At 41.2% G+C, this 24,521-nt stretch overlaps 1 protein-coding gene across 5 annotated transcripts in view; it reads right to left on the bottom strand.

Moving 5' to 3' along the window:
* Positions 1-24,521, bottom strand: part of atl (atlastin GTPase) — a 32,205-nt gene that overhangs the window by 3,847 nt on the left and 3,837 nt on the right. For 2 of the 5 annotated variants that reach the window (XR_004491735.2, XM_033480249.2), the window contains exons 1-7: positions 11,337-11,668; positions 8,942-9,019; positions 2,562-2,815; positions 1,503-2,282; positions 1,203-1,424; positions 582-796; positions 429-495 (exon numbers count right to left, since the gene is read on the bottom strand). Coding sequence is in view for 4 of the 5 variants with exons in the window: in XM_033480249.2 (XP_033336140.2) it covers positions 429-495; positions 582-796; positions 1,203-1,424; positions 1,503-2,282; positions 2,562-2,815; positions 8,942-9,019; positions 11,337-11,484 (1,764 nt within the window). In the remaining variant the exon portion in view is untranslated. Of the gene's footprint in view, positions 1-122; positions 353-428; positions 496-581; positions 797-1,202; positions 1,425-1,502; positions 2,283-2,561; positions 2,816-8,941; positions 9,020-11,336; positions 11,681-24,521 lie in introns of those variants that run through there. The other 3 variants (XM_076522570.1, XM_076522571.1, XM_076522572.1) reach the window with 3 other exon arrangements.

Raw genomic sequence — 24,521 nt, 5'->3', positions numbered from 1 at the left:
GTAAAAAAACTTAGAGAAGTGCTCTTGATATATACAACATATACATTATAAATTTACTACTTTTTCGTAACTAGATTTTGTACAAGTTAGTTTGTACAGTTATAGATAGAAGTGAAATAATATTATTTCCTATAATATTTATTAGTAACATTAGTATTTGTAGTTACGGCTACGATTATTTCTTATTAGTTGGACGCTTTACATAAATAAAAGCTGGGAAAATGTTCTTGGCTTTTGCGAAAATTCTGCATATGAAATATAAGACAAGTTTAGTTGCTTTCGCGTCCATAGAGTCTTTACAGGCATTTTTAATTAATGCATTGTTCTCCACATATACACACACGCGCACGTACTATAATAAAAGTAATCCTATCAAGATCGTGGAATCCCTAAAATTCTATATAGAGAATGAAAAGCACATTACTTACATTATACCACAAGGCATTTGCCACATCATCTAATGCCGAACCGAATGATCTGAAATTACCACTGTACCTGTACGAATAAACAATAAAAAAAGCATTTGTAATGTGACGACGACACAAAGGAAAATATTGGTTAAGTTAAATGCGACTCTGTACCTTATATACGTCCATAAAATAAGTGTTACTATACAAACACCAAGAGCAAAATTGAAAATATTTGCTATAGGGTATAAACCAGTAAAACCAAATATTCCGGATAAGAAATACATGAGGGTAGCAATCACGAAAAACACTGCTGGAGTACGGGCTGCCTTAAAAATGTTTTTACTCTCATTGTGCTCCTTGAACTGAGTGAAAGCATCATCCATGTCCTATAACGAAAAAAAGACGCTATATAACTTTATATATATATATATATATACACACATACATAAAGGATATCGAAACGTTGAAGGACGTTATTCAAAATTTGAATGGAACCTTATCCAATCCTGATTTGCTTTAAACTTTTCACATCAACCATATTCCATACCGTGCTTTAAGCCTGAGATTCATAACACAAAAAATTCGGTAACCCTTGCGACTTTTTCTCAAAGAAACTACTACGAAGCGGTTCTTTTCGAAAACTTTTAGGGCAATTTCTCATATTCAAGGAAGGTGTGCTAATATTATTTCGTTAAAGAGTACTTGGTATAAATGGACCTTCTCCTTCAAATGTTCAACTTCAAAAGCGCATTCTCCGATCTCCATGGGGATAATATTCGACCAGTGTCTCACCTTCTTCAACTTCTCCATGTAAGTCTGACTGAACTCATCGCCTCCCATTTTCCTCTTATTTTGGAACACGTAAATAGCTTTGTCGACGCAACGCAAATGCTCGGATTCCAAATGCGCCGTTCCCAAGAACGGTTTTTTCCCGCCGCAAACGTCTTCCATCGACTTTATGTAGAGCTCCTTAGCTTCCGCGACCGCGGTCAAGTTGTTCGCTTCCGCCGTTGCCTGGAAATTTGAACAAACGTGTATAAACGATCTCCGAGGCGAGAAGGCAACGGACAGCAATCGATAGCAAAAACTTACCACCAACATACTTTTAGGTTCCGGGAGTTCGTCTCCCTTGTAAATTTTCATGTAACTCTTAAAATACTCCAACAGATCCTTCGCCTTCACGACCTGGCCATTGATCTTCTTCGTGACTAACTTTTCTGGCGCTAATATCATCGGTATCAGCTCCCTGAGCTGCTCCTTGAAGTCCGATTGGATCTCGGACAGTCTGCCATCGAATCTCGGGTTCGTGGCGATGTTTAGACCCGGGTGTGGCATGAGGAAACAGGATATGTCCGAGAAGCAGGACTTGATGTGCTTCCTCAGGCTTTGCAATTCAGAGTGCTGTTTGTTCGAGACTTCCAGCCTGCGTTTCAAGATCGTGTTGCCACCTTCGGCGCCATAATTCGCCTCGTACGGGTAACTCCAGTCTCTGACCAAGAACTGCAACTTCTGGAACGGCGTGCGCCCGGACTTCTCCAACGCCAGCCTGCCGTACTCGGTGAACAGTTGCAAATGCTGAAGATCATCCTCTTGAATGTTCTGCGACAGATTGTAGATCTGCACGGACGACACCATCGTGCTCAACGCGAACACGGTCGCGCAGTCCCTGACCGTGGACTGGCTGTCGAACGCGCCTTGCGTATCCATTAAAATGATGGCCACCTTCTCGCCGGTCGGCAAGGTGCCGAGGAAAACTTTCGACCACATTAAGATCCCCGTCGTATCTCGCTCTGAACCACCTTTCCACGAGAATCCGCTGAGCGGCTCGTCGTCTTTGCCCAGCCAGGAGTCCGTTTCATTGTTGTTGTCGTACTGTCATACATTCATCGATTAGATCTTCGATAAAGGGTAGCCTAGTTAATTGGTGTTATCGTTAAGGAGCGGCGGTGTATGCGTCCAAATGGTATCTGATCGCGTCGTTTACATTTTCGATTGTTTACAAATTCGCCGGATAAAATTCGCACGATCATTTTTATCGCCGTTGCCCTCCAAAGACGCATCGAGGAAATTTCAACGAGGATCGACATGCACGCAGACATCGCCGCCTATTAGATACATCGGATAGATTTATTTGATTCGATCTAATCGTACCTTACAGTTCATGTATCGCAAGAAGAAATCGAGCAGGAAGCTCTTGCCTTTTCTAAAAGCTCCTGCCACCGAAACAACAACGACGCTCCTATCTTTGACGTCATCTTGGAGAAGGATCTCTGTCAAGGCTTCCTCGTTCAACTCGAAGGTGTGATCTGGATGAGCCAGTACAATGTGCACCGGTCTAGCCGGGTTCGATATGCTTTCGCTTTCTTTCTGTAGCCGTTCTATTCTTTCCGTCCAGCCAGGGTACTCTAAGGATGATCACGATTAGCAAAGCATTCTCATTCATGCTTCGTGCGAAGTCGAACAAAAAGATAGCATTGTGCTGCTGGTAACAGTTATTAACACTTGCGCACCGTTCGGATCGCCTGATCCGGAAAGCGAAGCCGAGTTCTTAACTATGTTGTTTACTACAAGAATATCTATAAATCAACGAGACATCGCCACGTTGCGCGGACAACAATGACTTTCCCTTTGGATTAACACTCGGTCCGGAGGATCGAATTCATTTGGATCCAGAGTATAAATATTGTTATTTTACTATCTAGTTGCTAAAAAATATTGCGAAATAACACACGTTCCGTTAGCCCAACAGTACACACGTGAACTTCTGAAACCAAAGTACATGCCCATAGACACCCAGGGTGTCTAGGGGTGCTCATAGACACCCAGTAAGAAGCGACATTTAATGATGATAATTTACAAATATCTATTTTTATAAATATTATCTATTTATAGATCTATCTATTTTTCATAAATATCTTTATTAAAATTAGTATAATGTAATAACATAATATAACTAAGACAATATAAATACGAGAGGCAGGTGAGGCTTCCTAATGGTTAGGGTACATCGGACCCCACGTGTGTACCGTCAGGTTAAAATCTATAGAAAAACTAGCGTGTTTAGACGTGAAAAAGATATGTTGAAAAAACATTGCTAAATAAAATCAGTTACATTTTCATCGAAAAAGTCCGCCGTTCGAGTGTTAACGCAAACGTTAAATGAATCTGCTAGCATAGAGCATTAAGATAGCGTTATCTGAACAGTATACAAGGGTTAACAATGTAGAAATTCATGTTCACCTCGGCAACATTGCGCACCGTTTATTACAAAAAGTAGAACTTGATCTTGTTCGGGACCGAAGATTTAGGAACGGATTGCGAAGGACGGCGAAGAAAGCACGGTATTTGGAAGGTCACGATATAGCTGACACACTGTCCAGGCACATGGACTCGGCATGTGACGGTGTAATTTATCGCATGCGGCACAAAAACAAACAATCCGGGACTAACTGGCACCGGTTACGTATGTAACGCGCTGACCTGTGACACGTGAGTTCGAGCAACTGGTGAAGCTACAGGATTTAAATTGCTGCCAGAACACGTCCTCCTCGTACGTTCAAGGACCGTTTAAAACAATGCGATTTGCTCGAAGCGTACGTACAGGCTGGTGTAACGCGAGACGCACTCTGCGCTACAATTTCACAAAAAATGAATGAAACACTGGAGTGCAGATCTCGGAAAACGATTAAAAAATTTCAAGCGTCCTCTTGCGTGGAGATAATAAATATTTCGATAAGAAACACGTCGATCGGTCAACGATAATTGTTTATCGATTGAAAATATTCATTTGAAATCCTCCAATTCGGGTGGCTTCTGATTCTAGTGAAACGAAAGAACGAATAAACAACGAGTGAATTTAATAAATCGATGATAAGACTTTAAGTCGACCCTGATGTTTAATAGACTCTTCATTAACTACGCTACGATTGCAAGAAGATAGCAGCACACTTTTTGTGCTTTCTTTCACTTTTGTTTTTTTCATGAGGAATCACCCGGTGCGCGTTTGGACATACATTCATGGACACCTTGTATTCTTCAGGAGGCGCAGCGAAAATAGTAAAAGAGCACCTTTCTCGAGAAAAAAATCGCGTTTTGGATTGGCCAGCAAAGCCAAGTAAAAATTTGGTAAGTAAAAAATTCAAAACATTGAAAAATATATGCATATTCAAGATGAGTGGGAGCAACTAGAGCAAAAAAAAACTATTTATAAAAAAAGCTCCATAAATCTTTGCCAAAGATAACGACGACTGTTAACAATTGTAAAGGAGGGGCTGCAAAATATTAAGCATTAAATGTCATTCCTCGATTTATTGCTATACATGATTTCCACTCTATTATACTCTATTTCCATAAAAATTCTTTTTTCTTAATCAAATGAAATTGTTTAGGTTGGTGAAATACAATTCTATTTCATTTGTGTATGTTTACAGTGGTATTTTGCAAATGTCTATAGAAACAAAACCTTGATTGCAATGTTAAATAAATAAAAAATTACGTTAATTTTAAAGTGCGCTATCTTTTTGTCCCGGAGTGTACGTTGTTCCTGCAAGTTTAATTGCAAGTCACTTTAAAATGCTAATCTCAGCAATTAGCTGATATACCACTCCGGACAATTTGTAGCTCTGCAGATAAAGTTGCTACCGAATGATTCATCAAAAGAACCTTCAATTATTTCTATTTAACTTTGCAGGACTAATTAATTGAACTACAGTATAGACTCCCTTATTTATTTTTACAATATTCCGATATCCAAACGTTCAATTATCTAATCATTGTATTATTTAGATACATTATCGCCTGGCAGAGAAATTGAATGCAATTTTTAAACGATAGAACGCGTTTTGGTATCAGAATATCAGAAAAACAAACCTTCGGATAAGAAGGTTCTGCTGATAGAGAATCTCTGCTGTATTTTTAAATATCGAAAGCTCTGTGCCCTTGAAAGTTTATGTGTGTCCCCCCGATCTATATATTAATTTCTATCGTGCAGAACTTCCGAGCGATTTTAAACGATCTAGTCAAGCAAGTCGTCTACAACGACAGCACAAGCACGGACGGTAAAAACATAATTACTGTAGAAGTGTAGGTCTCAAGGGCTTCCTCCTGCACTTTCGTTTTCAAGTGCAGTTTCAACGGCACGCGATTACCCGGTGCGTGCATACCATACAATGATAAACTACCCAGAGATCTCCCACGATTCACTTTCGACCCGTTTTTATAATGCGCGCATAGTATGTATAATTGCACGTGAACTGAATTGCCAGTAGAGTCACGTGCACGTCGCCGTTTACGAGAATCATCTTCCAGGCATTCGTGGCATTCGTAGAACTTTTTGCGATACAATGGCTTTCGTTGTGCTTGTGCACGCCGAGTTAAGACGCGACATCGAGGATAGCATAATATTCCAGGCATTTCTCTTTGTCATCTCTATTTGTGCCGGTTATGAGAATACTCGGATACGTTTGTTCAAGTTCTTAGCCTGCTTAACTAACTTTGGTTAAGTTATATAATAACGGAAGAATGACTTGGCATCTGATGAGAGGAATTAATAAATGTTCGTGCATTATTGCTACTCGTTGCTACGTGCAACGTTCTTCAAATATCAATGGTGCTGCTCTATGAGATTGATTAGTTTCAATCTTTCGTTAAAGCTTCTGGTTTTATACGTTAAAGCTTCTGGTATTACACGTTAAAGCTTCTGGTTTTACACGGTAGATACGTCCCAGAAAGAACCGTGTAAAAAAGGAAAGAAAATACGCGTACACACGTAGAAAAATAATACTGCCCTAAATGTATCTGTAAAATTCCGGTTAATGCAGAGAATTGTTCTTAACATTCAAAATCGAACAACTTTTTTAAACGTGCCAAATCGAATGAAATCGTGCGGAAAGGAAATTGAATTTATTTGACCAGGGCGTGTGACAACAGAATTGGGTGCATTGCTTCGTAAAATACATATAAAACAGTGCAATGAACCTGTTAACCAAATGACCTCTCAATCGCGATCTTTAACGCGAACGTAATACGAGGCAAATGTGATCCAAAGTTGGCTTCAATTTAGGGTAATGAATGGGCGCACCTTAGGATAAAACGAGATAGAAAAAGTCAAGCTTTTCAAGGATTATACGTGTATTGCTCGGATTGACTTCTTATCGTTGCGATTTCATTGACGAAAACTGTTTGTATACCGTATTCCTAATGCCTGACTCGAGCATACGATGGAAACGATATACTTCGATCGAAGAAGAATGCATCATTCGATATGAAAATCGAAACTACAGAGAGACTATTGCGAAGAAGAAGTCGCCGCGTAAGAGAGACTTTCCTTGTCCTATTCCAGGCGATTGCCGAGTTGGTTCTCCGACAAACACAGCTATTACACAGCGTTTTATTTAAGACTGACAAGAGGAACTTAAGATCATGGAGATCGCTTTTGAATCGAGAATGGATCGAAGTTATAATACACACGTAACATCAAAAGAGCCTAATAGGAATTTTCAAAACGGGCCTCCATTTTGCAGATATTTTGATTTCAAGCGTGTACGCAACCATATGCATAACATATGCAGAATGTTCATCTGAAATCTTTAAATCTAAATGTCTCGAAAGCAACACATCTTCAGGAAAAATGTTTCACGATTTCAAAGAACGATAATAAACTTTTGTGTGAAACATTTCTCCCGAAAATGTGCCGTTTTCGAGACGTTTACGCTCGATCTTTTCAAACGATATATGGTTGCATACAAACTATAACTCTCTGCACTCGAGTGGTGACTCTGAGACACCACTAAAATTGTTATATCACTACTATATATTCTAAGATAATTTTTATATTACCAAAGTTTAGATTTTAAACATTATTGAAAGTGTAACCGTGGTATGAATCACGAGACTCAATTTCGTATGCGTAAAACGCACTTCGTCTTGTAAATTGAAAGTACTGCAAGTCAGAAAAATGATTTTAGATTTACAAGTTAAAATGGCTTCGCGAGTGCAAAGGGTTAAATCAAATACCTGAAAAAACGAAACCGCATTTGGAAAAAAATGCTACGAGAGTCTTTTTTCTTTTTTAAATATCAGGTACGTACTGTAACATTAATCTATTCTCGTTTAAAAAGCGATTACCACGATCGTAAGTTCCCCTTTTGTAAGTGCAGATCGAGCCGGTTCCAGCGTCAACTGCAAGGAGAGACACAAACGAGCTAGAGCGCGTTCGAAACTTACGTGACGAAGCGTCTCGCGAAGGAGCCCCGAGCGATTACTTATTGCAAGCGAACGGCCAATTATACTCGCGCGAACACTAATTCTGCCTCCTCTCTTCGCTTCCGTCTTCGCCTTTTACGTCAGGGCTCTCCTCGTCATCGTCGACCGTCGTCGCGCGTCTGCAAAATACACACCGTCTGCCGTCGCCGTTGCTGCCATTGCCGCTGCACCGTTCGCTGCAACCATCGTCGGTAGCTACCTTGCAATCTCCCATTTACACGAATCATTACCGCATTAAACTCGTAAATAGAGGGCGTCGAATTTCTCATCTGGAACGGGAGACCCGCGGCGCCGACCCGGCACGAATAAAAAGGAAATACGAGAATTTAATTAACCGGCTGAATCGGGAAGAAGGGAGACGATGCGATTGCAACGAGTGCACCGCGAAACCTGAAAACATTGTGCGCGGCGTACTCCGCCCTTCGCTCTTTGCCCGATAAGCGAATAAAGGAATGTTAATTACCCGGAGCCGCGAGAATCTGATCAGAGCTCTACGGCCTTCGCGGAAACCGGACGAGGTGCGGTGTTGACTTTCTCCGGGACACGGTTTTTCGAGATTGATTCACGGAAATTGGATAAGTCGGCTGAGTTCTAGAGTGCAAAGAAGTGTATTTTGCTGCGCTGTCTTCGAAGACGCAGTCGCGGACGTCGCGATAACCGCAGTTATCTGGGGCTTCGGGTCTCGCGCCGCGCAGCTTGCGACTAAAATTATACGCGTTCGTTTGAAACGATTTCCTTGGAACATACGAGATCCGAGAAGATTGGGAAAATAATTACCGTAATGTGTTACGCCGAGTGTCTCTGACGTAATCACCGAGAAGTTTTTGCTTCATGGTAATCTGGCACGAGCTGGTTAAATGGTCTCCCGGTTCTCTCGAAAACAAGTATCACCGCGCCTAATGAGTACAATTACGTAGATACTCGACATGTAATCACATTATCAGTTTTCCTTCAGCCTGTATGTGCCTGGTACAGTGTTTCCAAATCGATGTAAGAAGGGAACACGTTGCCGAACATAGTGCCGCGAAAGATTATTTGCTTCGCGTTTTGTATAATCTTCGAGCGTCTCACTCGCAAGGTAGTTCACGTTGTTCGCCGGAGCATGCGGAAGGAGGTGGAGTATCGAATAAATATCCGATTCTCGTGGAGACAGTGGATGGGTGACAGAGTTTAATTATTAAAGGACGCGGCGGAAAGCGCCACAGTCGAGGATCGAGACGCTGAAAAAGGGGGCGCGGAACACGGAGAAAATCGGTTGAAAGACTCACCCGCTGATTCGTTTGTTGTATAGACCCGTGGCACACGGTTCACATTCTCGTCTAAGGTCGTCATCGCAACTTTCTCGGCTGAAAGCAAATTTTGCGAGCGCACATTTAGTTCCACCTGTTCTCCACTCGTCTATTTCGGTTACGCGCATGCATCCGCCTCGCGTACGTTTCCTACGCCCCGCTCGCAGAATCGTTTCAATATCGTCTCGCGATAAAATCGACCGCTTTTGTGGCCATCGGATCGAACCGAAGATAAAAGGCAACTTGCAAGTCAGCATTCGAAAGATTCTTACAAATCGAGCCACGAGGCTCGGCGAGATCATGTGCACAACTTTCGATTCTTGTTGAATCTGGATGTTCGAGGACCTGTCCCGACGTAAGCTACATCTCTAAGCACCGACGATTGGAAATTCTTAGAAATGTCGTATACGCTTAACGTTCGACGGCAGACAACGAGAACTTAAGGTCACGAATCGAGGGGAATCTTTACAGTCAAACAGCGGCACTTCGAGTTGTCGGCAAAGTCGCGGTGCGGAACAGTCGTTGCTAGACTGCGGTTTTTTGTATGCGGAATAAAAATTGTTCACAGCAATTCTAAGAAACAGAAACCAAATAGAAAGCTTACTCTTTTCTAAATAATTTTAGCGGACTACAAAGATTCTTTGAATCTATCAACTATTTTAAATCGCAGCTGCTCATTTTCGCCGAAAATACGTGAAATCCGTCGTCCGAAAGTCATTACTTCCGAAGTTCATCTATCGTGCTCGATGCTATAGTCGTTGTCCGTTGCAGCGAACGTAACATTATCATAGTTCAAAGTATTTCCGTGAAGTGACAGTGGGGACAAGTGGATCATTTCCAATTCTCGAATCAATTATGCGGAGAGAATGCGACATTAGAAACTCACGATTGCATTGCCAAAACGCAACGTTCGGCTGACAACACGAGCAGTGACGTACTAGAATGATCGATCGCTCTATCCTCTTTACGATTCAAAAAGGAATGGCCAGCGTGAGACACCGATACCCATCGTTCCACAACTGTCCCTTTCCTCGACCTCGACCAAGTAAAATCAGCGATCACCGGTTTTCAACTGATCTCGAAATCGTACCCTCGTAGGCAGCGATATCGGAGCGCGTCCCCCAAGGCAGAGCCCAGCGATAGCTACTTTCCAATCAAAATAAATCCATGCTATCATCGTTGGACACCGACGCGCATGATTTTATCATTCTAATCGCCGATACCACGAGATCCGTAAACGGAATAATATTACACGACGGAGGCTGCTATCCGGGACTTCTGGTAATAAGCCAGTTCGCTGTACGAGTTTCAACAGTAGTACTTTATCTAGTACTTAGAAGTCGTCGTATCGTTTCACCAGCGTGCTCCAAGCTACCGAAACTCGTTCCAAAATCTCTGGTATCACGCCAATTCTCATCACAATCGAACCCCCCCCCGGATTCTATTGAACCTCGAACTGTGTACCCGGCATCACATTTAACCGATCCCGCGTCACGGATTATATTTTAGGCGCCGTGTTTTGACCAACAACTCCATTAGGAATCTCCGCCGCGTTCTGGTAATAAGCCAATCTACGGAATCTTTGGAAACGGCACTGCCGGGTCTTGCAAGGTCTTCGATCGATGAGAACGGGACCACGAAATCTGGAGCCGGGCTGCTCTCCAGGGCACAGAAGGTTTCCGAATCGAAATCGTCCTCGACCAACCTACTTGGCTCGTCGGTTCGTGGCACAGCTGAAGAGCGACAAGTGTCGCTAGAAGATCCAAGATCGATGACCATAGAATCGCGAAATTAATTTTGAACCTGGACTGGGTCTTGGGACACAGAGGCCTCCGAATCGAAATCGTCCTTACTTAGCTCATCGGGTTGTGACATAATCGAAGGTAGAGTTTTAGGAAGGGAGATCTACTAGAATTGTAGAGATTTACTAGAAGAAGGTTTTCGATCAATGGTACACGGAACCACAAAATCAACGTTGAACCTCGCCCGGGGCGCAGACATTTTCGAATCGAGACCGAGAATCGAGCCGTCCTGGATCTCCTACTGGACCGATCAATGTTGTATCGTAGCCGAAGATCGACGATTGCACTAGCTCTTAGGACATCAACGACACCGCAGGAACAATGACGAGCCTGGGGGCGCAGATATTTTGGAATCGAGGTTGCGATTCGAGCCGCCCTCGATCCCTTACCCAGCTGATCAGCTCGCGTCGCAGCCGCACGCTGAAGATCGCGTTCGGATCGGCTGCGTTCGTGGGAGGGAACAGATCCCGGCAGCTAAACGAGCTTCCAGACGCGGTCGAATCGGCTGGTAAGCTGTACCCGACCGCGTACTCGAGCGATCATGCCTATTCACAGGTGTATTTCGAGCGCACCACGATTCGCGTTCCGCTGGCTGGCGGTCTCGTTCACGCGGATCGGCTGGTTCCTCATCCTCGGGGGCTTGATCGGCTCCCTTGACCTCGTCGCCGCCGGTTCCTCTACCCGTCTCCGGGTCGGTGGTATCTTTTTCCTCTCGCTCATCGCGGTCGCTCACATCCGTCACGGGGTAACAACTTCGAGCAGGGGAACGCGACGGAGACGCGAGCGAACTAGCTCCGGAGCCCGCTCCGTATCGGCACGCACAAACGACGCTCCGCGCGCACACACGATCAACTAGTAAGTCGCCGCGGAGCCGACTAGAAATATCCTGGTGGTGGTAGCCAGCCGATGCGATGGGACTCGGTTAGGCGGCGGAGAGTCCGCGAGTTGGCAGCATCCCACAATCAACAAATACCGGTAAAGCCTGGGTGACACGGTTGCGGTGTGTCACCTTGTATCGCGACTGACCGTGCACGGCATTACGTCTCCCATCATTCTCTCTTTTTCTCTCTATCTCTCTCTCTCTCTCTCTCTCTCTCTCTCTGCGCCTTTCACTACAGCCCAGGCCTTTTTTTAGCGCAGACACCCTGCCGGCAACCCTTCTTCACAGCCCCGACCCGGCATTCTTTTGGAGATTCAAGGAGACCGCTTAACCCCTTGCCTACCACACCTATTCAAATTTACGTAACCACTAATTACGGTTTCGCAGATCGCTAATGTTTATTGCGTTATTGTCGACGTAAAAGTGAAGAATCGAAGTCGATTGTTCTTACTTTGCACATCGGTGACGAAGGGGTTCGCGTTCGATTGATTAAGAAGCGAGTGTATTGAAAACGTTTTACAATCTTACGTACGATTATGTTATCACCACTTTTGGACCTCTTCTTTCGTTTGGAATTTCTTTAGGAGATCGCGTGTGCCCAGATTTAGGGGAACATTAAATGTCATCCGTTTGACCTGTTACAGGAAGAGTGTGCGATTCTTTTCCCGCTGCCACTGGCAAAAAGTATTGTTCGAACACCTTTAAAAACGCAATAACTTTTTCAAAACCTGACTAAAGGAGTTGAAACTTTTTTAAAATTTTAAAAGGACTGGCACTTTATTGTGCGATGACTGGAGAACTTTCTTTCAACTTTTCTGAAGGTGGAGCGAGGGTTTAAAATATCGATTTAAAACTCGGCAACGTATATGCAAACTGAACATTTCATCGAAATCAATTTGTAATAAGTCAATGAAGAATCGTCTGAAAAAACAGAAAACTTGTTACACGTGTTCGTATTATCTAAAAAAAGAAACGAAGTGTACTTGCGAAAAATCTCGCTCTCCGATCTGCTTAAAGTGTGTAGATAAGCTGAGTGGCACAGAAATAGCTCGACGAGAACATATCTTAAAATCCATCTGAACTATCCCTTTGAATTCGTGTAATTTTCCTTGATTTATCCTAGGTGTCAGAGATCGGCTCTTTTTAATTTTTCAAAACGATTACGCGATTCTATTGGATGTGTAATAAGTCTGTTAGCCAGCTGCACAGACTATATTTTCTTACGAATTTTTCTTATTGCATAACCTAATATAATCTCAGTCTATATCTATGTGTTATGTCATTGGCTTGTCTAGTTCAGGGTCGGTGAAAGTACGAAAAAATTGAAGTATTCTCTTCTGTGTGAAATTATATTTTATCAAGAAATTGTTAGTATCATTCAAAAGTATGTAGACTCATCTAAACGTACGAAAAATTTTATTGAGCGATAAATTCATAGGTACGGTGTAAAATTTTATGGAAAATGTTAGAAATATGAATAAAGTTAGTAAGTAAGTAATTAGAATAAAGTTTAACACTTTATTTAATAACAATTTCAAAAGAAATTATTACACAATATTAGCCCAAACAATTTGTTGAATTATGAATGTAGTCGCTCTTCAGGCATTTTTTAAAGAGAAACACCCATCTGTTGATCTTCGATCTTTCAAATTACTGTTATACAACGGAATAAAGTGTTAATATCCTTGGAACAATTTGCAGAACAATGGTGCATAGAATGAAGAAAAATGAGGAATAAATTGAATATGCGTGAAGATAATAACGTCCAGATGCGTGGTCATCGAGTTTAAATGTCACGCTAAACGGCACAGATATGCGTCAGTGTACCTGGGAAAGGTTAATTTAAATGTATAGGACGTTCCAGTGGTTCTGAGCGCGAGGAATTTATTGGAATTTTACCAAAGCTGCCGACATAGTTTCTTTATTAAAATTTATTTTCTCTTTGCGAATGATATATACTTTGAACTCCACGGAAAAGAATACCTTTCGTGTCTGTTGCCGAGACTCGTGTTCTTGTTCGAAAAACGTAGAAAATCGATTACGAAAGTTTTCTCATTTGTACCAATTCAACTGTTATTTCATTTGAAACATCGGAGTTTCCACATGTAGGTCCTCGAGCTATGTCCGATCATAAACCATCTCACCCCTCCCTGCTCAGCTACTTTATCTCTCTTCTATCGTTTTAGTTGAAATTTTACCCGACTATGTATTCATTATCCTCCTATAAATTAGTTTCCATCTGTGCTTTCAGTTCGAATTTTTAAGGCATACTAATCTTCTCAGGAAAAGAAGATACTGTTCACCGAAACTGGTTTTAAAATCTGCATCGGGAATGACGAATTTGTAAAGTACACGGTGAGTCGTTCAACCCTTTCACCTTCAATCTTCTTGCGAACCGCGTGCTGCATAAAAAAAGATCTCGATTTCGACGAAAGATAAAAAAGGAAAATAGCAAATAACTCACGTTCGAAACATCTTTTTATGCAACATGTAGTTTGTAATAAGAATCGAGGTGAGATAATAAAATAGCTCAGACGGTATAATGAAAGCTGCGTTACTGTTAACAAAAATTCATTTCTAACGGAATCGGATTTTCTCTAAACAGATTTCCAAAAGTTCCGTTTACTCGTCTCGATCGCCAGCTGCGATTGCAAAACGTTACTCAACGATTGATATTTATTGTTGCCGCGCGAGCGAAGATCGTAAACCGAGGCGACAAGACATCGAAAAGCGGGGCTTAAATTCTTAACCCCGGCAAATCGGAAAGTTCGCGGAGGTTGATAGTTGGCAATGCTCCTTCAAACGGATATTACTGGCTGGCTAGTGAACGGCGGGCGGTCGGTTTGCGTCGTATGCAGAATTTTGCAGTCGAGTGCGGCCTATTTTTAACCGGTTCTGTTTATTTTTGCTTGAATTTGGTCAGGCACACGAACACTCGCGCGCACGCCCGCGGCCCGTTCGGATTTTGCTTCGCGTAATCGGAACGGAAGCGTATCGACGACGCCGCGAAGCAAATAAAGAATACGGAAACGGTGGCGGCGATTGTCGTTCGTCGAATCTCTCAGCCCCGTAATCGCGACATTGCGTAACGAAACGATAAACGTAGGCAATCCCGCCAACGATGCCACACGTGGTGGGCGTGGAGCAGATAATAATAAAAACGTTAACTATCGAAAGAAACGTGAACGAAAAGATAATGATTTCTTTCGAATTTTTCTGCCGCCCGCCGTCGTAGTTGCCGCCCTCTTATCTTTTATCGTTCGGTTTCGCAACGTTGCGCATGGCGCGGGCTCGTTAACGATACAATTGATGACGTCGCGGTAAACAAGAATTTAAATGCCGCGATCATCGAGCGGGAAAGAATTTTTATAAATAGAGTAAACTCGCGATTACGTATCCGTTTGCCAGATATACATATACATATACGCATTATACTCTGCTAATATTTAACGTTCGAGCCAAGAGCCAGGAACGAAAGAATTACGACCGGAGGAAAGCTCAATAACGAGTTAAATATTATGTGTACATATAATGTTTATGATCTTCCTAGCAAGAACTGGATTAGGAAGAGAATAGGGGAAAAAAAACACACTTGGACAAGTTTCGTTCTTCACCTTTGGTCGACTTGGGAACGTTACTTGCCGGTTTTTACCGCGTCCGCGTCAGACGGCGTGACGTCAGATTCGTTGCAGAGGACGCACACGAACGCTCTCAGCAATCCGGACGCTTACAAAATGTGTAAGGAATATTTTATTTTTCACTGCGGGTCATATCTTTGCGAATGTCCATAAACACATCATTTGCAGTTTATGGACACTAAATCCTACAGAAACTAAAGCTTGAGATCGTTTTAACTAACGACATAACTTCGTCAGATCTCGTATTTACAGACTTCGATAATGTTATTGCATTTCCATTAAAAAATTTATACGCGAGAACAGATATTGATGTTTATACCTACATATACGATATTCATATATACGATACCTAAATATTTGTGATAGTAATTATTACTAACAGTAAAGTCATTTTACACAATTTTTCTACAAACTCGAACGACATTGCCTAGAAGACAAGAAAGTGTCTGGATGCTTTTGAGCAGGGTTGGGGGATAAACAGATTTTTGAAATATTAAACAGATTACGTATATATATTTTTATCTTCTAGTGTAATATAGAATTTGGCAAATAAACTTTTGAAATAGTTACATATAGAAATAGCATTTCAAATATATGTAACTACGTAATATCCATATGAAGTTATTATTTCAAGAAAGGTTTATTTGCCAAATTCTGTATTACACGAGAAGATAAAAATATTCACAGTCTATTTACTGTTTCAAAAATCTATTTTTCCCCAGCAATGCTTTCGAAGGGTAGCGTAGTTCGATCTTAATTTAGTTAGACACGTGGGAAGAGAGTCAACGCGAAAGATTTCTTAAAAGTCACGAACACGAATTAGCCGATGATTTTCGAGAGTTCTGCAAATATACTATACATTTCCAAATGTATAAATAAAATGATGAAATTTGAATTGCAAAATTTATAGTAATTGTCCTGATTGCTCGACAAGTGCCCGCACATTAATTTTAGAAAGTATAGTGAAACACATTTCCAAATGTATAAATAAAATGATGAAATTTAAACTGCAAAATTTATAGAAATTGTCCAGATTGCTCGACAAGTGCCCGCACATTAATTTTAGAAAGTATAGTGAAACACATTTCCAAATGTATAAATAAAATGATGAAATTTAAACTGCAAAATTTATAGAAATTGTCCAGATTGCTCGACAAGTGCCCGCACATTAATTTTAGAAAGTATAGTGAAAACAACGGCAATAGTTGGATTTTCACATCTATCAATTTATCTATGATCGATTGCGTCGTTAAAATCAATAAGACAGTCACAGATTAGCGTATAGTCACAGATTACTGTGAGTATTAAAAAGAAACCTACTTGAACGTGAGAATCTTAATTTGTAGGACAAAAAAGAAATTTACTTCTTGCAATTCTTTCATGCGAAGATTTCTGAATGTAGTTTTCTCGAAACTAACGTGCTAAGCTCATGATTAATTTTCCGGCTAATGACGTTGGCATCGAAGTACTCAAAGATATTCAGGTTACATCACGCGCTTCAGCTTGTAACACAAACGTTATTAATGAGTTTGCATACAGAAAAAGCAGCATATTCATTATCTACGGACGTCTAAAAAACATTAAATGAAAAATGTCATTCATAACTTGGATGACGAATTTCTTCGAAAAAAATATTTCTCTGATTTTATCGAGTTACATTAATGGTTTCTGCTTATTATATTGTTATACGTGTCTATTAGTAAGATATAAGGCACAGGTTCTTATGAAAATTCATAATTATTATTTGTATTCTATAAATCAGAATACAAAAACTTGCAAATAAAATTTTGTTTATAAAAAAACTCTGACCACCCCGATTTTTTATATGTTGAGATTTGGCTTGATAATATCGAAATAAAATACTGCAAAATAACCTTAAATCTTGAAACAATGCTGAAATTCATAAGATTGTTTTACAAGCATCAGACTGGCGGAAAAAAATTGTTTCGTTGACTAGACAGTTTTTTTACCACCTTACCACTACATAGTACAATATATGTATATAAAGCTAATTACTTTCATAACAATCTACAGTTTATGATAATTGTAACTGCGAGAAGGTTTATAAAAAAGATGTTAAACTTGGAACTTCTTTCACATAAAAGTTGGAATTGTTAGGGAAAAAATGAGAGATTATTGCAAGTGTTACTTTTGACCACTTTTAAGTATGTGTGATTCGCAAGAAATGGGCGTCCGAGGTATTAACGGTCGCGTGCTGCGTTCAACGGTCGCGTCACTGCACGCTCGTATCCAATTTCAAAACAAATCATGGATTCTTCGCATACGTCCGATGATCTGGCAAAAAAATGTTTCCAACAAAACAGTTGGTCAGTATTCATTTTTCTATAAATCAGAATACAAAAACTTGCAAATAAAATTTTGTTCATAAAAAAACTCTGACCACCCCGATTTTTTATATGTTGAGATTTGGCTTGATAATATCGAAATAAAATACTGCAAAATAACCTTAAATCTTGAAACAATGCTGAAATAATTAAAGCATTATAAAACGTATGCAATAAACGTATACAAATCTCCAGTGTAGAAATAAGCTTCCTCTCGGATATGAAAATCAACTCGAAGAAAACAAGCACGGTGGAAAGCAATTGCCGCATAAAAACAATATTAGACAAATGAAAATACGATTGCGCCGAGGAGAATGCACGAGAGAAAATGAAAAACACATACAAGCTATCGGTGGCTGAAGGATGAGCCCGGCTAAACCAGCGCTATGCAATCCAACAAGCAAAATCCACGGCAAGAAATCCGTGCGGCTGTCTATGTAACAGCCGGCTTACGGCGTCGTTAACATTTCTGCTATTCACGTTCCGCTACTCGCGGAAGTAATTCCGTTGGTTCAGTGGAAAAGTTCTCGGTCGCATCGGCGACCGATTTCTTAGCTGCATTGTTGACCGCGTTCTCCGGCGAAGAGGCGCACCGCGGAGAACCTGCCGGGTCTTTCGCTGCAGGGGAATACCTCGCGGCTGTTGCAGAACTCATAATTGAAACAGTGCTGGTTGCAACGCGTAAACTTCGGGAATCGGTGGTTACTCCCGGCAGAAATATATGAGGAATGACAAATTATATGACTGAGCGCGCCTTTATGAACAGGCTTTTACTCCTACGTTATAGTTAACGAAATATGCACTTTCGTTTGTATGAAATAATATTTCAAGATTTATTTGACGTCATAGAGACAAGTGCGTGAGATGAAAATGATTATTTTTATGCGTGGTAAAGGAAATTATTAACTGAATTAGTATTTGCTTAAGGTGTACTGGAAATAATTGTTTGAAATTAGTATTTCGTGTTTAAATTTCTATTCATTATTTGATATTCGTGATCAATATTCATGAGAAAAAATACAGCTACATAAGAAGCGCAAATACATATTGTTTGTAAAATGGAACGTTTAACATTCGTTTGCTTTTAACAATGTACACATCCCAAATGTAAACACAAATGGCGTGTTATGCACAATGTTATATAAATTACTAACTATCAAAGATCGTGAAAGTTGCAGTTTTTCACGGATTTCAACTAAAAATAGATCATTTTTACATCTTCCAGTGGCTGCAGCTTGACTCATTTTATAAATTCTTATACAAATACAATATTGTATATTCTCTCAAATAAGAAAGTTAAGAAACGAGTTTTTTCTTTATTTTCTTTAATCGCACCAAGTAATAGAAAAATTAAAAGGATGTATTTTAGCAACAGGACAAAAAACTAGACCCTTTAACATTGAAAAAGAAAAGATCGTTCGATCGAATTCAAAAAAAGGTTATTCCATTCTAAATAATGTATGATCAGTTTTGTAAGCCACTTGAGCATACCAAAGCTGCTACGAGCTATACCATTGCTAAGCTGCTTGAGCATAATTACGTTCAAGACGAGGTCCACTTTTTATACCAGTCATATAATTTAATTGTCAGATCTCGTGAACGATCCGGCAACGAGATGGCGGCGGCGGCGACGGCTAAACGAGATAAACAATAGTTCACGTAGCCCGGAGCGATCACAACGATTCAGGCTGAATCCCGGTGGCCTTGCCGCTCGCTCTCTTCTTCGTCCAAGTTGTCCCGTTACCCTTCGAGTGACCGGTTTTCTTCCCGATCATGGCTGCCTTCGATACAGCTCTTTTTTCCCCGAGCAGACGGAGAGCTCGGCCGTCGTAAAACGTTCCTCCGAGCAGACGAAGCCTAGTTAGTCTGTTAAACAAATATCTCGGGGGAAAGCACGTCGTTACGTCGCGTCGCGTCGCGTCGCGTCGCCGGGCCGCGGCTCCGATCGTTAACGCGACGGTTTTACAGCGCGTGCTAACAGTACCGATCTGAAATCCCGGGCTCTCCGAGCGACGCTGACGCGCACGGCTTTCGTTCGCGCTTCTTCGGGCCGCGCTCGTGCGATCGTAAATCGGCAACATTCGCGGAAAGACGAACGCCCGGGAGACGGTAACGCCGATAGCGGAATAACGTGGCTAACGAAACGTTACGAGAACGCTAGGCACGCGATTTAGCGAGCCCGAGGAGGCTTTTCGGATTGGCCGAACGGCTCGGCTCGGTTTTCTGCGCGCCGTTCTTGCTCCGCGAGGATCGACGACCTCGGATTTCGCGTGATCTAATTCCGACACGGAAAGAAATGTTTCGGTTGATATGCGTTCGCTGCCGGACCACCCTGGAAAGCAACGGTCGGAAACTGCTGCGATATCGGTCTCGCTTCCTGAAACAGTTGCGGAGAACCGAAAGAGTCTTGTTAGCTGTTAGAGATCGACCGCGGATCTCTATGCAAAGTCAAAGTTTTCTCTACGTCGATTGCAACAAACGGGAGTTAAATCAAAATTCATTTGAATTCTTAACTTTTTGAATCGGTCGAAAATAATGGAACAACTCGCTTTTGTCACGAATTCGTAAAATCCGCAGTCGAGTTGTATGGTACAATAGGTGAGAAAAGATAAGCATTCGAAGCTATTTTAATTCGAAATTCAAAATATTCTTGTCGCATAAAAATGAATTTCTAAACCTAGTGAAAGGTTAGCGTGACCCGTACACGATGACACGCGACGCTTAACGTGTTAAGGAAATTGAAACTGGAAACTGGAAAGTCGATTGAACCGATTGCACTTTAAATTCTCTCGCATGCTGGAAATCCAGGTTAAATCTCCTCTGCTCGGATACGTAACGATAGAAATTTGTTTCTAAATTTGATCAGAGACGAGCCAGACCCATGTATCTGTGACTGTAAAAAAAAAGCCGCTGCGTGTCACAATTTCAAAAAATTTAAATTATTGCATTAACTGAACGGTAGCATATAGGATTACGTATTTATCAGAGAGAACATCGTGAAAAGGGAATTCTATAGGATCAAAGAGACTGTGCAATTTGAAACACTACTGATACGAAACACTAGTGATCAGAACTTTAAACGACAATATCTTGATAGTGAGAACATGTGACATGCGACAGTCACCGTGTTAACACTTTGATTGCCCATTCAGTAACATAAAACATTCCATAGAATCAGGGTGATCTGTTTAACCCTGCGATGGCGACGCCCAATTGTCGATTTCTTTTTATAGAACCGATGCTGCAGTTATACTACAGACATTACCATAATCTCGTCATGATCTCTCGGACTTTTTGGCAGTTTTGAGAACTACTTCTAAATTCTGGGAAGTTAGCGAAGTGCAAGAAATTTTGGAATATTCGCCAAAGTTAGTATAGACGTCGTCTCTGAAGAGTGAAAGAAATAAAAAGTTAATAGTTAGGATGTACGATGCGATTTCGAATGCTTTGCGGATTCTAACTAAACTTTAAACTCGGGGGAATAAAATGTTGAGTACAAAAGGGTTGTCAACGAAGTGAACGTTAGATGATACCTTCGATTGTAAGCTTGAAAGTCAATGTCGTTATACGTACTATGCCAGCTCCACAAATAAATGTATGCTCAGTATGGAGATACTTTCTATGACGGCTGTACGAAATACGAATCGCCGGAAAGTTTTCTACAGGTGATATTACGAGACGTAAGGAGATTTCTCGTAATTATGTTAGGAAGGTTCTGCTATTAAATACTGAATGCAACAAATTTTCAGTCGAAGTGAAAAGACGCACTCTTTCGGTTGGTACACTAACGCGTGTGAAAGAGTGAACGATGATTCGATATCCAAGAAAGTCAAGTGAAAGGTGGATAATTAATACTATTGAGTTTCCGCTTTTCTCTTCAAATGTTCAATTAAGGTAGAAAGTTATCGAGTGTCAATCTTCCTATTTGCCCCAATGCACGCATCGAATGTTTTTAAGTGCAAGGTGAGCAGGAAAAGAAAAAGAGTACTTATCTTGAATAACAATTTTTTCCTTGCCGATCGTTTCAATCATAAGTCGACAGGCTCGTGATGGGTCATTACGCGTCGCAGCGTGTTCAAGAACAAGTCGACCATTGCGAGCGCTCCTAGCTGCACACGCATCGCGTTGCATTCACATCGAAGTATGTAATTTGTACTGCGGAGAATGCACATAGTATTCGCGTATGATACTTGTTAGAAAATACTTCCGGCATCTAAGTCACGTCTTGTAACATATAATAGTAGCATTAGGTGCTTCCTAAGTGTTTTCGACGTCGAAGATGAGAAAAGTCTGGTAGCAGACGTTTACGCAGAACGTTGCAAATGAAGAGGAATTAAAACGAGAAATACACTTCTTTGAAGAAAATAAAAATACTATTGATCTCTACTGAAACTCAAATTTAATTTTAAACATTCGCAGGTGGGAAGTCTGTTTTCGTATTCATGCAAGCGTACCAAGAAATTGCGAATGAGACGATTCGAATGCACACGTTGTGTAATAAATGGCGTGACAAAAATGTAATCCGTGTACATGCATGGATCTGCAATCAAATATCTAGCGCAACATTCGTTATAGAGATGTTGTGTACAGAGCTCCAAAAACTGACTGCCAACTTTATACGATTACTGTTGTGTAAATTTGTTGAGCCAGAAACCAGTAGCCACGGCAATTAATAGAATCACGTACAAATTTAACTCAAGTTGTATCGAGAAGAAAGAAACATTTTATACGCGTTGATGTAATATGTCCCTACTTAGCGAGTTGAATCAGTATTTAAGAACGTCTTTAAGGCACTTAAAAGCAATTGATCCAATTAAGCGGATCAGGGGACACTTATTTACTCGTTCAGGTTTCTCGAGTTTATTCTGTATATCCGACTAGATTTTTATTCCTTTTTCGTTTCTTAAATTTTCATTAATTCATGTATCCCGAAATATTTATGAGAATGGAATGCACAATAAAATATCGACAGAATTCAACGGAAATACAAAAATGTGATACACACTACAATTATCAATAATCCAAGTAATGAAAAATAATCACAAGTAGAAGAAGCAAATTTCGAACAATTCGTGTAAATATGTTTGAAATAAATTTGTAAATAAATTGAAGTGCCCTTATTTCCAAAGCAGCTGCATGCAAGTATACAGATATAGGGACAGAATTTTCTCCGCAGACTGTATACCGGATCGGAAATCCGTACTTCTTTACCACGACAAGCATAACGATACGATTAATGCGTCCTAATTACAGCTGGAACCCAACTTAACGTTCGTGCACGTCGAAAGTGGAAGAAAACTTACAGCCATTCAGGGACGCGACGATCCAGGGGACAAGACCGCGAATGGTTGAACGCACGTAGGAACGCGTCACCATGTCTTACACGCTATACTTCATCCGTGCTTTTATTTTACGATCACGCGTCCTGCGCGAAACGGCGAACGCTGGACGTCGTTATCGGCGGTCGCATAAAATTCTTTTATAGAGTGGTCGCAATTCCGCGGGGGTAAAACGGCGACCGCAGATGATCCCGTTTGCCTCCCTTGATCGTTGACCGTGGGGTTGGCTCGACGAAGAAACAAGAGGTACCAGCCGTGTTTTCAGACGCGACGCAATTAACGGTGCGCGCCCGTGGATTGTCTTCGAACTCATCTGACTGAATAATGCGAGTTTAATTAACGAGGCACGGAAATACGGGAGCGGCCGATGAAGCGAATTGGACGGGTCTATCGCAACGTGGAACAGAAGCGTGACCGTGTGCGTGCCGTGTGCCTTGTGTGCCCGCGTTGCCCACGCGTGTATTGGTACACTCCAGACGAGAAACTCTTGGTATTAGTCTTATTGGATTGCTACAGAGGGATTTGCGAAGTCCTTGTTGGCAATTGACATAGTTCCCATTCATTACATCGCGCCTTGCGTCTTTTCCTAATTATCGTCGAAACTTTGAATCCAGCCGTCTCTCTCTCTGTGTGTACGCGTCCATGCAAGAGCGTCTGTGTGTTCCACTGCTTCCGACGGAGAGCATTTTGATCGGATTATGAAGCATAGATAAATCGTCGAAATCTGTCCGAGAGATCAAGAAGGAGAAGCTCAGCGAAGAAAGTCGTTGATTCTACAATCTGGTTTTAATGATCATTCCGCGATATCTTGGCCGACCCGGTCGATCCCTTTATTCTTTCTAATTTCACTTCTGAGGGTGAAACTTCATTAAGTGGAACTTTGTTTATATCGAACGGTGGGGGATCAATAATTTGCCAGGAGTTCTTGAAGAAATAATACCAAGAGGGAGCCAATTTCGGAAGTTTGATCATTCTTTGCATCGGACCGTTTTTTTTCTCCAATTATCTTGCCCGCGAAGCTTTTGGATTCGATGCTACCTTTTTGCTTTGGGCTTTGGAACGACGAGCTGTTTCATTTAGACGCTTCCAATGGGAAAATCGGCGAAAATTCTTAGCAACACCGAAACCGGCCGCTTTCTACGCAGAATCTGATTATTGTTCTGCGGAACTTTCTTTCGTTATTTAGGCAGCCGCTCGAACAGACAGGTTCTGTGGTTTCAAAAATTTTCTACAGTCACGATTACCTCATTAATTTTTGTCGTAATTAGTTTGACGATCTTCGCGGATATCTCCATTTTCGTAGATTATTCTACGAAGATGAAGACAAGGGAAATGGTTTGTTCGCTGACTGAAAGATTCCTCGTAGTAAGAATCAAATAAAAGTGATAATTATACTGCGGATCTTTATAAATTTATGATCAAACTAGCTAGGTAAACGCATAACGGTAAATAAAGAGGATACATTTAACAATGCCGTTAAATTATTTTCAACTGTTTAAAAGTGTTAAGAATGAAAATCAATTTTCATTCATCCCCTGCTTGTTGCAATCAACGT

The sequence above is a fragment of the Megalopta genalis genome, chromosome 6 (genome assembly GCF_051020955.1).
Source record: "Megalopta genalis isolate 19385.01 chromosome 6, iyMegGena1_principal, whole genome shotgun sequence".
NCBI classification, from domain to species: Eukaryota; Metazoa; Arthropoda; class Insecta; order Hymenoptera; family Halictidae; genus Megalopta; species Megalopta genalis.
Note: the sequence above shows the minus strand (reverse complement) of the source record. Positions and strands in the feature narration are given on the sequence as shown.